At 34.7% G+C, this 13,819-nt stretch overlaps 4 protein-coding genes across 6 annotated transcripts in view; 2 read left to right on the plus strand and 2 right to left on the minus strand.

Moving 5' to 3' along the window:
- LOC115447226 (epidermal growth factor receptor substrate 15-like 1) overlaps positions 1-4,171 on the minus strand; it is a 35,238-nt gene extending 31,067 nt beyond the window's left edge. The window contains exons 1-3 of the mRNA XM_037439406.1: positions 4,043-4,171; positions 3,556-3,600; positions 1,555-1,689 (exon numbers count right to left, since the gene is read on the minus strand). Coding sequence (XP_037295303.1) covers positions 1,555-1,689; positions 3,556-3,600; positions 4,043-4,069 — 207 coding nt within the window. The 5' untranslated portion in view covers positions 4,070-4,171. The remainder of the gene's footprint in view (positions 1-1,554; positions 1,690-3,555; positions 3,601-4,042) is intronic.
- A 267-nt stretch (positions 4,172-4,438) lies between these two features.
- Positions 4,439-6,189, minus strand: LOC115447260 (glutathione S-transferase 1-like). 3 transcript variants are annotated; one of them, XM_037439100.1, is made up of 6 exons: positions 6,099-6,187; positions 5,818-5,875; positions 5,350-5,506; positions 5,041-5,238; positions 4,848-4,964; positions 4,439-4,644 (listed from the first exon to the last, which is right to left on the minus strand). In XM_037439100.1, the coding sequence occupies exons 2-6, from the start codon at positions 5,868-5,870 to the stop codon at positions 4,462-4,464; spliced, it is 708 nt and encodes a 235-aa protein (XP_037294997.1). In that variant the 5' UTR covers positions 5,871-5,875; positions 6,099-6,187; the 3' UTR covers positions 4,439-4,461. The 3 variants fall into 3 exon arrangements, with proteins under 3 accessions (XP_037294997.1, XP_030030117.2, XP_030030115.2); XM_030174257.2 differs by lacking the exon at positions 5,818-5,875 and having other exon boundaries at positions 6,099-6,189; XM_030174255.2 differs by lacking the exon at positions 6,099-6,187 and having other exon boundaries at positions 5,818-6,076.
- Positions 6,107-9,500, plus strand: LOC115447259 (glutathione S-transferase 1-like). The gene is made up of 7 exons (XM_030174254.2): positions 6,107-6,606; positions 7,072-7,210; positions 7,427-7,485; positions 7,831-7,972; positions 8,596-8,789; positions 8,886-8,983; positions 9,063-9,500. Exons 1-7 carry the CDS (start codon positions 6,566-6,568, stop codon positions 9,155-9,157), a joined length of 768 nt encoding a protein of 255 aa, XP_030030114.2. The 5' UTR covers positions 6,107-6,565; the 3' UTR covers positions 9,158-9,500.
- Positions 9,501-9,600: 100 nt separating this feature from the next.
- On the plus strand, positions 9,601-12,854 carry LOC115447241. The gene is given in 2 exon segments (XM_030174233.2): positions 9,601-10,456; positions 10,459-12,854. Coding segments are annotated over 2 exon segments (1,311 nt in total). The 5' UTR covers positions 9,601-10,030; the 3' UTR covers positions 11,344-12,854.
- The last annotated feature ends 965 nt before the right edge of the window (positions 12,855-13,819 follow it).

Below are 13,819 nucleotides of genomic sequence, written 5' to 3' on the forward strand. Positions count from 1 at the left end.
AATCGTGCCTAATGGGAGTCGTTAACCAAATCGATAGTCCCATGAGTGATTTCAATAATCAATACAGAGAAGAGATCACATATCGAAATAATTTCGATGGTTGACGTAAGCGATATTTTTTTTCGAAAAATTTAACTATGTTAAAAAAAACATAGAATAAAGCGGCGATAGCCTAGTTGGGTGTGGAACGGTCTGCCAAGACGAATGTTCGCAGGTTCAAATCCCAAGGGCACACAACTCTGACTTTTCTAAAAAATCATGTGTGTATTCTTTGTGAATTTATCGTTCGCTTTAACGGTGAAGGAAAACATCGTGAGGAAACCTGCACATCCGAGAAGTTCTCTATAGGAATTTCGAAGGTGTGTGAAATCTACCAATCCGCACTAGGCCAGCGTGGTGGACTAAGGCCTAATCTCTCTCAGTAGTAGAGGAGGCCCGTGCTCAGCAGTGGGCAAGTATATAATACAGGGCTGATATTATTAAAGCGATGGTTTTTAATATGTATGAAAATCAGTGTCAATTCTTTTTTTAACCGTCGATGTCTTTATTACAACAGAAGATATGTCTGCTCATAAAAGAAGATCACAGACAATGTTTAGTTAAAATGTATTCAGTATGCTGAGCACCACATTGCTGACGTTATCTAGGGACCTGAGGTGTTAAGTCTCAAACGCCAAGTAATAACTTAAAATGCAATGTCTTACAAGACATTCTTGAGACTGCAACACAATGCACATCGCTACTTGGGGTTAAAAAGTATCAGAAAACTCCGAACTACATAGCATATCAGTGAGCGTTTGATATGAAAATCTCATAAAGAATAAGTTGAGTATATTTCATTACTATTATGTAATTGGAGCGTGACTATCCCCACTTCAGGTTCTAATTCCATCAAACTTTCGAAAACATATTTTCCGACAATTTAAAAGACCAATATAAAACAAATAAGCGTCGGTGTATATTGGGAGAAGTATTAACAATTAAATGTAATTCGTACTACAGCAAGAGTGAATTCTGACGCTGCCTTGTCGCGACCTTCAACGTCCAGTAAGCAAGTGAAACAAGATCAAGCATTGCTCTCAACAATATTAAACAATTGATATTGTGATGAATCTATTTACGCAAACGTTTAATGGAGCTTAGACTTTGCAATTGTCAATATATTCTTAGACGATTCGTATGATGAAGCGTAGTGCAGTATGACGCAGTGCTCTGATTTTTTTTTACGAGCACGACAAAGTGACCCCTCTGCACCTGATGGTATGTGAAGTACTGTCCAGCTAATTCAGTGTTCGCCGCTGTCCGAAAAGCAAGAGAAACGGATGTTGCGGTCGGGGGATTTTGGCTATTTATTTGCAATGGGGCTGTGTTACACTCCCCATACAATTCTTTCAAGTTGTATATATAAATTAGGTTCCATATATAAACACGCAAGAATTCATTGCTAATATCAAAGGCTTTTCATTATTATTTTTATTTGCAGTTATGCTTTGAGCAAAAGGTACATACCCAATATTCTCAATAGTGGTCATTCACATATCTACTATCTCTTACCTTATCCAAATATCCTTTGCCATTGGGATCTGAGAGGTCCCATATCTTGCTGAGGATCACATCGCTGAGCCGGGACTTCTTTAGGAACCTGGCCGCATCCAGGGCCTGGATCACCCCGCTGCCATTTGGGTCCACCTGCAATTGATTATTTGGTGTCAACATCTCATTACTAGGATACCATGGTTTTGATACCAAGAATATGCTGACTTTAAATTTTGGGATAAAAGTATAAAAACATATGATGATGGCCTTATATAACCATATGCATACTCTCCATCACATAATGGAGGTAAGTCTATAGGAATGTAAAGGAATGGAAATACTATCACCTAGGGAAGAAGCTATTGTTCAACTCTGATTAAAAATTTTTGGAGATATCTAAGTACCCACCAACCGGTATTTAATCTGCATAGTTCATCATAAGCCCTAACTAGACCAACTCATACTATGAGTAGAGATATCCATGCCCAATAGCAAAAGAGTATACTTATAAGACTTTTAATTACTAATAAATTGTCATATAACATATTATGAGCCTGATTTACTAGTTTCAAATAAATTTTATTCAACAACAGTTCATGTATATTAAACAGTAAATGTAGGTAGTGCTCTTTTTATTACCATTTATTTGTAAGAAAAGATTGGAGTGTAACTTTATTATTTGATCGGCTTATAAATTTATGTGACGAGTAATGTTTACTTACAATATTGTGAAACAAGCCCTAAGAACTAACTCTTGACTCAATTCAGAAGGCTCTAAAAGCGTTGGCATTGACTTTGTTCCCTAAGTTATGTAATGCATAAATTAAAGAACTGTTAAGCTAAATCCACATTTTAAAATAAACCCAACAATGAATAGTCTTTTTAAATGTATCACTGCTGCAATCAATCACATGATATGGTAAAAATCCCAAATATATTTTCTATAATGATATAGTTTTAATGATGTAATGAGAAAGTTATCAACCGCCCAGAATTTTATTAAAAAAATTGATTAGCCCACTAAGATCAAACCTAATTATGGCTAAGATAGCTGATCATAGATGGAATAAATAGGGAAATAAATAAAAAACAAGTTACAAAGACAATACAATGATACCTATAGATCTAAGCAGGCATTTGCTTAAACACCTAGTAATACCAGTAGTTCTACATTCAACTATTGTATAAATTGTGTAATTCAAATACCATATCCAAGCTTTTTTATTTTGAATAAGTAATTTAATAAAACTATTTTTCAAGAAAATTATAAAAATGCATACATATCCATTTTTCAAATGTATGCATTCATTACTGATTTATATTCATTACTTACAATTTAGGAAAGAAGTCGAGTAACTTTTCCCTAGTTATGTTTACTGCAGGATATCCAAGAGATAATAATTTCCTTTCTCTCATGATAACCAAAGAATGCCTTATTCACAAATTATCTTATTTATCAATGCGTAAAAACTGAAAATCTTTAATACCTTCACATAACAATATGTATTTTTAAATCACGAAGAAAAATTGTTAAAATTGCTATATTTGATTTACAAATTTATTATATTTGTAATATAAAGAATCAAATCCAACCTTTTTAAATGGGTATCTAGTAGCGGTTAAATTTAATACTGTGCAAACATTGTAAAATAGTATTATGCATTATATATCAATAAGGTTTTGGACAAACACCTTAGAAGAACTAATGAAGACATAAAAGGGGCTATTTTTTTCACCAATTGTCTTAAATGTAGAAACAAGATCATATTCATATTTTTTATTTGATTAAAACAGCAATTTCGTTATATAACGAGATGTTTTTATCAATTGTTAATTATGAGAATCCTTCATCAACTATCTAATATAAACTGGTAAAGTACATAATATTGTTAAACACTTTTATATGCTCTTTGGCTGTCTAGACTCAGACTTTTTATCACTTCTTCGTATATATTTATAATCTATCATCAATTTGGCCTATCAATCAAATTAGATAGTAATGATCCCAAATCCACTCACCTGATTGTAATAAGCTTCATATATAGCACTGTGGGTCCCTGCCACCTGCAATCGTTCGACCAGCATTTTCAGAACGTTATACACACGGAAAATTAACTAATTAAACTTATTTTGAATTGTAATGGGTGTGACATTTGAGTACTGGTCACGGCATTCGCTGATCTTGACGAAACTCAGTCAATTACAAGGTCAAAAGAGAAGTTTCAATGGAAATAATACCCCGCACACCACTAATAGACTCTACACTACTAATTCTCGCTAATTGATCCAATCATAACGCAATAAACGTAACATTATTTAATAATTTTATAAGCAACGTAATCTGTTCACAGAACACCAAACTTTGACGGCAAATTATTCATCTATAGAGAACTAAATTCATAATTTTCACGGCACTATACGGTAGAATATTTAATAAACTTTATTTAAAGGGTTGAATTCCCGAGATTTACGTGCAACAGACTGTACAAATCTCGAATAATTCTACCTGAGTAGGAGAAGGCAAGGCAGCCATTTTTTACATCTCCTCGTCGACCAATCAATAAGCGGCCATAGACTAAAGACAATTTGACATTTGAAGTGCAAGCCGGTGTTGGAAATCACAGACTACTTAAAAGAACTAACATTGTTGAAAATTTCTCCAAGGAGCTGGCGCGGTAGATAGGTGTACAATATAATATCTAACACTTTTACACCTTGCTAACATTGTGCATATTTATATTATATAATATTCCATAGAAATTACAAAAATAAATTGTTAATACATCGACGTTTTATCTAACCATATATTATGCGTATTCAATTATTTATTAAATAAATGATTGAAGTACATTCGTGTAAAAAAAGATCTTTCATAATTATTTTTTTGCAATCAAAAATTTTATTCAGTTTTTTGTAACAACTTTATTAGGAATCAATCAATTTGACATAGTTGTTTAGTTTCATCAAACCACTGTAATTAATTTTGAAACAAGGAAGTTTTTGCAATCTTTGCATCCATGATTGAAGTGCAACATATTTTTCAACCCCTGGTATTAATAGTTCTAATGAACTAATCGTCGCTCCACAACAGATATCACAAAGCCACATCTGTAAACAATAAACTAAAGTTGTTTTATTTATAAAAACAAATAAGATATATTCGTTTATAAAATAAAATTTGAGGAATGTCGTCTCAAAAATGTATGATTTCATAAATTTTTACACTAATGGTAAGTAATGGAATTTAACTTGAATCACTTTTTAAATAGTTAATAATTGTTTTTTTTATCAATGTTAACAATTTTTTATACCTCTTCTCCGGCCAACCATCGATGCTTATTGAGTTTGTCATCAATATATATCAGCGAAGAGTGCCACTCTATAACTTTTTCATTACTTATGGACTTTTTTCCAGCGAAATATTCTGTCTGCAAAAATAAGCATAACGAGATATTATTAAAACTAACCAGTACCGGCAACGAAACAGTACTATTATGTACACACAAATATAAAACTATCTATAGGAAATAAATTTGTGGCGTTGAAATATAGCATCCGATCCACTGCAGCTTTCATCAAATCATCCGACGGATATAATTTCTGATACTTGCTAAGACGGCAAAGATATAAAGCAATAGCATGGCTATCGCAAATTATTTCTCCATCTACCGACAAAGCTGGAACTTTTTGTAGAGGATTAATCTGCAAATAAATTTTAATTTAATTAAAATACATATAATGTGTGATGTTTGTCAAAATATAATGTAACCAAACTAGATTAAGAAATACTTAATACATGTCTGTTATTGATACCTTTTTATAAAAATCTGATTTATTTTCTGATTTAAAAAGATCGATTTTATGAAAAGTGTAATCGATATTCAACATCGAAGCTGTCATCATCACAAATCGTACTGGTGGAGAAATTTCGTCGCCGTATAGAATTAATTTTTTTGATGTAGATGCTTCCCTAAAATATAAATATGTTAGCTTTGGGAACTATATTTTCGTCTTTAACTGATTATTCATAATTTCGTGATAAACTTGTGTACTTGTTGGTACCATAGGTCTGTACTCTCAGAACAATAACAAGCAATAACTGAGTCTGTGTACCGCAGGTTTGTATCCACTTATGTCTATGGTTATTTTTAATTTTATTATTTTTATAAAAAAAGTTACAGTAGGAGTTGACAATAGGGACCTGCTTGTGATTGTTCTGAGGACCATGCATTCATTGAATTTTAATAAAAGAAAAGATGACTTTCCACTATAACATCTTACCTTACAAATGGGTATATTGTCCGAAAACTACGGTAATATCCACTTGTATTCATCTTTCCTAATAAAAACATTGTTGAATTATTACTCGAGAGCTTACTTGTCTTAAACAGATAGTAAGTACCTATACAACCTAGCTACTACGAATTCGAGAAAACAATGACTAGTCCGGCAACTGTATTTTTCGTCTTAGACCTATTACATTATGCATGGGACTACTTGAAATACGCGAGATCAGCACTCCTGTACCAATTTGTAAAACAAATTTTAAACTAGGTACTTACTGAGTTGAAGATAACATGGAAATATGACGCCTGCTATCGCATGTTGTAATACGACACTTATAACCAAAACAATATATCTTTATAACAATATCATTTGCTTACTTATACGAATGTTGTTATTTTAATATTACATATTATTTATCACCATAGTTTTTTACGTGGATTTTTGCTTTAAGTAAATTACACAGACATAAAGAGAAGCATCTGTGGTAGAGAATATTATTGCTTTTTTTATCCACCCCTATCCCATTTGTAATTAGCAAGCTAAGTTTTAATTTTCAATTGTCCGAAACTTTTTAAAACTAGCAATCAGTCAAATCACTTTTGATTTTTGTCCTGTCATTGAATTCAAATTTTTGTAACCTCATAACATTAAAGCCATATTAACATTTTTGGACACAAAAAAATGTAAAGAAAATCTCAGTAAATCAATTCGTTATAAATTATGTAAAAATCTAAAAAAAAATATGGGAGCCGGAAGAAGTAAAGCGGTGGCCTCGGGTTTGAAGTTAGTTGTATATCATTCCAAAGCATGTTAGTTTGAGCTAGCTTCGATTCAACGTGATGCGTACCCAACAAAGCCATCGATGAAAAAGACTAATATTTCTACCTGCAGGAAGAGACAGAGCAACATATTATATAAGTTCTTTTTATATTTTTAAATAACGCATACTTGTGGTCCCAAATGCTTGCTAGCCACATTTGTTAGCTATAACTGATAAGTTCATTTGGATTTAGTTGTATGAGTAGTGAAATAATTATGTACGGGCACGCTTTTCATGGTTGTAGCTGAATAGAATAAAAAATAAGGTATACAAGCTCATGAAAGGCTTAATTCCTCAGATCGTGGGACCGTAAGCGGTGGTCCAAGTTCTCCAGTTCTTACGCCGTCTTTGTCCGCGGTCCATATTACACATCATTCAGATTGTTGATGTGTTTGATATGGATGTAATCTGATATTAAAATAATATAGGTACTGCACATTATGGAAGGCAGACCGCAGTCCCGCGTGCAGAGCTGTTATGATGGCACTGGATTCAATGGATTTAAGTATAACCGAAGTTGATGTAAACTTGGATAAAGGAGAGCACAGAGCTCCAGAAATTGCCGTAGTAAGTCACGTTCGTCTTCAATATAGGACTTAAAATAAGGGAGTAATCAAGTCATATGGTGTTCAAATTGAACACTCAAACTATGAGGCAAACTAAAAAAATAATTATGAAGTAGGAATCACTGACCGCATAAGACGTAACTTCAGCCAAGGCTCCTCTGGATATACTGATATACTAACATTTTTATATAAGTACTAATTTAACCATAATTTACAGATGAATCCATTACAAACGCTACCTATTCTGAAGGATAGAGAGCTGGTTCTTCACGATAGGTAATTTATATCTGTAGAGTGTAGTCATAACATAGGTGGGTAGTATTGATAAGTAACAAAGATTTACTTATTACTCTTTTATTATATGCCTTTGTATTATGGACCTTCGCTTTGTGTTTAGCGAATACCTAATTAGCTATTACATAAAAAAAAAAACGTGTCTAGCTAATTGTAAGTTTTCACCACCAATTTAGGACACAGTGCAAAGACAGGCCAGCATAATTTTTAAAGCCACCGTGAAATCATCCGTCTTATTTGCCGTTTTAGTATTTGTATTGCATTATCCTGCTCATACAGAACAAGATTTGCAATGCCAAGTTATAAAAGATTGATTATTAATTTCAGCCACGCCATCTGCACGTATCTTGTATCGCGGTATTGTAGCTCGAGTCGCTTACTTCCACAAGATCCTGGAGGAAGATCGGTGGTCGATCAAATACTCCATTTCAACAGTAGTATATTGTACCCAAGATTTCAAGCTGCGGCGGTAAGAGTCTATATCATATCAGTGATTGCGTTTATTAGTTTTTTGAGTTGCAAATTGAGACTCCTAAGGTGTTTATTCATTCATATTTAGCTACAAATATTAAACCTCTCGTGGTTTAATAAAACACGCACAGGCACAAACCAAACAATATTATGGATTTCAATTGATGGCACGCATGTCTTTTGATCTAGATATTGGGAACTGTAGCTATTGCACATCTGTTCTACAATTCTAGATTATTTACCGATAAATATATTTTGCGCATCCGCACACATTTGTCTCCATGAATAGTCTACAGCCGCAATATTTTTTTGTAAACTACTAAGGCCTGTTGCGATACGCAAGCTATCACTCTATACATATTATAAAAAAGTCCTCTTTTCAGTCTGTCTGTATTTTATCGATTTTCTCAAATTCTACCGAACGGATTTTTATAAAATTTGGGATGGAGACAGTTTAGGACTCTAGCAAGGTTATAGATTTACTTTTTATCCCGGGAAAATATATAGTGGAAATTTCATCCTGGAAAACTTCTTCACGTAGGCGAAGCCGCGAGCAAAATTTAGTTAAACATAATTATTAGATATTATTCCACCATAACCAAGTCATCCTTTTTCTTACAGTATCCCATCCTATATGAAAACTGTAACTTCGTGTTGCCGCAGCAAATCTATGATATTGAAAGTGCCTATAAAGATTTGGAGAGTATGTTGATTTCCAAACAATGGTTTACAGGATGCTGGCCAACCCTCGGAGACATTGCTCTTTGCTCTATTCTTAGCACTTTAGATGTTTTAGTACCCATAGACAAAACCAGGTAAGAAGTTTTCTATGTCTGAAATTTCTTTAATGTAGAAATTATTAAAGATTTAATAAAGGTGGAATATCCACCACCTCTTTTTTTTTTAACAAGGTACCCGCTACTGTCGAGTTGGCTTTATCGCATGTCAGAAGAAGGGTTTTATCTCACGGCTAATAAAAAAGGACTTGGCGAGTTCTCGAGAAGAATAGGCGAGTTGTTACAAATAGAAAAAATATAATTTTTATATGAATGCGACAAATTTTTAAAAATTATATTTGTCGATGCTAGATTGTGGCTGCGCCTTTGACGACAAAATATTCAAATGTCCAAGAAGTTCTCTCAGAAGACGAGCACTTATAAGCACACAGGAAACAAAAACCTGACATAAGGGTCCACCTTAGGGACCTGGGCACCGCGGGCGAATTTTTTAGGCGCTTCGTGTGTTGTAAATTATTTTTTGGTTCTCAAGTATTTTTATGGGTAACGCCTTATCAGCTCTCCTTGAGGTCGGTAGGGACTGGCTAACAATCTTCATTCTTCAAATTTATTAATTCTTGTACTTATAACAAAATTAACGAATAATATTTTGTGAACAATTATCTAGATTTTGAATAATGGTCCTGAAAAGTAATTTTATATTCCATGATTGTTTGCGAGACGAAAACATTACTACTTTATCTACATAATTACCATTACTGTAAATAAATCTGATTATAATCCGACAAAGCTTTAGTTTTATTTAAGTGTTTGTTGATTTAGGGACGTAAAAAAGTCAAATGGAATCGATTATTCAGTAGTTACCTTTGGTAGTTACTCTATGACTCATTTGTATGTAACTACACTATCATGGAATGCACCTGTCAATTTCCGCTGTCAATGTTGTCATAAAATTAAAATTTTTGTCAGACTAGTTTGTAATTTGTTGTGGAGGAGGGATAAAAGAGTGAATCAGTGTGTGCTCGTCGCTATTAATTATGTAGATTATCAAACATTGCGCTGTATTGTTCGTGCGAGGCTCACAGGCGATACATAAAAAGTTCCCACTTACTCTCACGGTTCCCAAAGAAAGTCGTGAAAGGTTCACTTTGTATTATGAATGGGTGTTGTGAGTGCGCTCGGGCTGGCATCATCACGCGAGCCATGTCGTGCTGATGCACAATAAATTGGTGTTACATTGGACGACCACTAGTGCGCGTTAGTGCGCGTTAGTCGTCAATAAATTTGGAAAGTCCGTGCTTTCTCGTCGCGCACCAGCGATGGCGGGGTTTCAGGCGAGCGATACTATGCCCAAGTTCGGGCACGTGACGGACCTGCGCGAGCAGTGGCTGGTGCGCACGGACGGCGCGCTGGCGCATCGGCTGCAGGACCGAGAGATCTCGACGCACCTCTGCGAAAACAGGCATCGCAACCAGCTTATCCGCGAAGACTTCCCCGTGGCGCTTAGCGAGCAGCAGGTGCTGGAGCACGAGGCACACCTGCGCGAGCTCACACGTCGCCGGCAGGCAGAGATAGATGCCGAAATAGCTCGTGAAATGGCTGAAATCAACCTGCGCCGACAGAGGCGCAACCACTCGGAGATACTGCAGCAGCCGAGCTCGTCGCGCGCCGCAGCGCCTGCGCCACTGCCTCCACCGCCTAACGACATTAACCCTGAGGAACTTGGGCTCTCACCTGCCGGAACTAGAAGAAAATAAAAAAGCGAATGGAACAAGAGGAGAGAGATGCAAGACTGGCACGAGAGTTAAGTCACCAAGCTGAAGGACATGATGCCCTGCTGGCTGACATGAGATGTGCAGTTGAGGCCCAAGATGGTGAGCTGGCAAGGCTACTCCAAGAGAGAGAGTACAAGAAACTGCAGAGAGCTAAAGAAAAAGCAAAACAGAAGGCTCTTCTGAAAAAACAGCAGCGCATGGCAGCTCAGCAGCTTCAGGAGTGTGAACCTACGCAGACTCCACAAGCCACCCTCTGTGACGCATACAGCAACCCACGGGACATCATCAGGGAAAACCCACTCAGACTCTGTAAATCTGTGGACTCAGATTTAAATTATGTTGAGCCTTTTGAAAAGGAGCATATTGAATCAAAAGCCAGTGCAATGAAAGCAAAGGAAATGTCCAATCAGTTCTACTCTCAGCACACAGACGCAGCTGTGCCTGGTGTGAATGTATCTCACTCGCACTCAAGATCAATGGATTCCGACAGATGGACAACTAACGGGCACAATGGACTGCAGCACCGCCATCCCCCTCCTCCACCCGCTACAGGCAAGAAGCCCCGGTTCCCAGATCCAGTGAGTATCCGCCCAGCATCACACTACCCAGCAGACAATCATCCAAATGAAACTATGCCAAATGGGTCCAATTTCCCACACAGCTACAGTGAAAACAACAACTTGTACAGCACAGCATATCCACCGGACGATGACAGCGTAAGTACTCCTCAATCAGGCCGTGAACGACTCGACACATCTAAAAGGATGTCTGTAATATCAGACATTACCTCAGAAGGTTTAGCCAAAAAGAAAAGTAAGCAGGCAGAGAAGAAACGTAAAGGTTGTAGGATACAGTAACGTAGGTTTGGATAATGGTTTGCTGCCTTCTGCTAATAAGGATACAGTCCAAAATATGATTTCTTTATCTATAATCAATATCTATGTAATTTTAATTTTAAAAAGCAATTATTTGTTTTTTTCTTGGATGATACTTTACCTATACTATAATATGTTGGTGTGTGTTATTATTGTCTTATTGATTATATCATTTAATGTAAAGGAGCAGCAAAGTATATTAATTTTACAAAAGAATTAAAGTCAAAAAGCAGCTGTGGTTTCACAAATGTGAACTAATGGGAACAAAATTGTGTCTAAAAAGCTAATCTTGCAAGATATCTTAAAATTACCTATTAAAGCTTTATAGTGATATATTATTTAAAGCTTTTATAAAAAAAAAATTACAGTGTTCTTGGTATTTTATTACCATACATTATAATTAAAACACAATATACATGTTTTTTGAGTTGACTTTTCTGAGTACACAATATCTTCTATAGTAGTCTTCTTGGACCTATAGGTTTATGATGAATGATGTTACTGGTAATAAACCCCCAATAACAATTGATATGATCTGGAATTTGGGAACAAATTGCATAAGTATTTAATTAAATGTCAATTGTCGAATAAGCATAGAATATGATAAATATTCTTAATATAGCATTAAGAAATTATTTATTCACATTAAACCTGCAATATCAATCACGAATTAACTAAATTATATTGAAATAATTGTTACAAATTACACTACAGATCATTTAATTTAAAAAAAGTAACAGGTTTGGCACAAGTGGGGCATTTAAAAAGTAGTGAGAAATAGGAAATGTATGAAAGATATATTACAGGTCATATGTTAATTTGTGATTGATATTGTAGAGCTATTGCAGCAGTACCTGCATGAACCAATGAGCCATTTATTGTAAGGACTTAATGTGCCTTAAATAGAGATAAGTTATATTTAAAATAACATTCCAATTATTTTTATAAGAGTATTTTGAGGCAGATTTTGCACATTGTACACATCTTTTGAAATTTTATTATATTGAAACATGTCTTAATACAATAAAACAAACTTTTAATATTATGCTGCAAGAATGGACTATATGCAAAAATAGTTTGATTGATAATAATTTAACAGACAGTCACCCTTTTTAAAATATCAATGTGGGTTATTTTTTTATAGCTTATAAAAAACCGAATGTCACAGTAATAAAAAAACCTATACAACATTCAAGAAAGAGATGTAGGTTAGGCCATTCTTGACCTCACAGTTTGATATCTGTGACTTGGTCCTAAAAGAGCAAGTATTTTGGTCCTTTTCCACCAAGCCACATATATTGTGAAATATTTTCAAATTGAGAATTTGCCTCAGTTGGGGAATTGATAGGCCCAGGAAAACAAGGGTATAATTTAAGTGAATATATTTGATTTTGATATTTAACATTCGAATATATAACTCATTTTAAATTGTATGTAAATACTTTATCGTAATTCCCACGCAGAGTGGTAGACGTGGACACGTCATGGTCAAAGAGATAACATTTTAGTAGTATTATTACGGTTTTCGCAATACTGAATAATTTATCAATATTCAGAATTTACTGCGTGATTTGTGTGGATATATTATCTTCTCGTATTAGAAAAGTTGGTAGCCCTTGCACAGCAAAACAATTTGATTCTTTAGATCAGCCCTATTTGTCTAATAGCAGCATATTTCGCTGCGGAAATCAGCCGATTTGGTCTTAGTCCCTACTAACATATTATATTAGATTTAAAATTTACTCTTAATTTAAAGAACTATACGATTATCTTTGAAGTATTTTAGGTAATTCACTCAAATGACTCCCTATTACCTATGAATCACTTAATACTTCCAGTAACCCAAATATAACCATCGGGTTTACTTTCGTTAAAGAGATAAACATAGTATCTGAGACTTTCACTGCCTCCACCACCCAGGAAGTAGTCCATAAAACACGCCGTAAACTCTAAATTTGTTTAATTTAATGATACGGATTATATGGTAGTAAAGTTCACTGTGAACCAGGTCCGTAGTTAGAATATATTCGGGGGTAAATGTGGCGTTGACTTTGATAATTAATGGGTATAAAGGACTTACGTATCGTTTACTCTAATGAGTTTTAAATAACTTCTCTAATCGCATTAAAAGAGTTATTTACAAAATAATCTCAGAGTTTTAGAGTTATTTACGACAAACATTTTCCCCCACGCTCTCTCCACGAACCTGGCGCGATCAGTAATGTCAAATAGATGTAATTATAAGTGATTGTACTTAATTTATTATGTCCTTTCTTATATCACGACGGAACTGGATATTATGTTCGTTTATTGCTTTTGTCCAACATCAAATACATTGGCATTGTCGGCAAAAGTTTCATTGTTAAATATTTTATTAAAGGACATTCGGCCAAATTTCCTTTTAGAGCTGATTTTTGGACAGATTATAACTCTATAAGACTGCTAAAGCCGGACATAG

Source organism: Manduca sexta, chromosome 16, assembly GCF_014839805.1.
Source record: "Manduca sexta isolate Smith_Timp_Sample1 chromosome 16, JHU_Msex_v1.0, whole genome shotgun sequence".
In the NCBI taxonomy this organism is placed as follows: Eukaryota; Metazoa; Arthropoda; class Insecta; order Lepidoptera; family Sphingidae; genus Manduca; species Manduca sexta.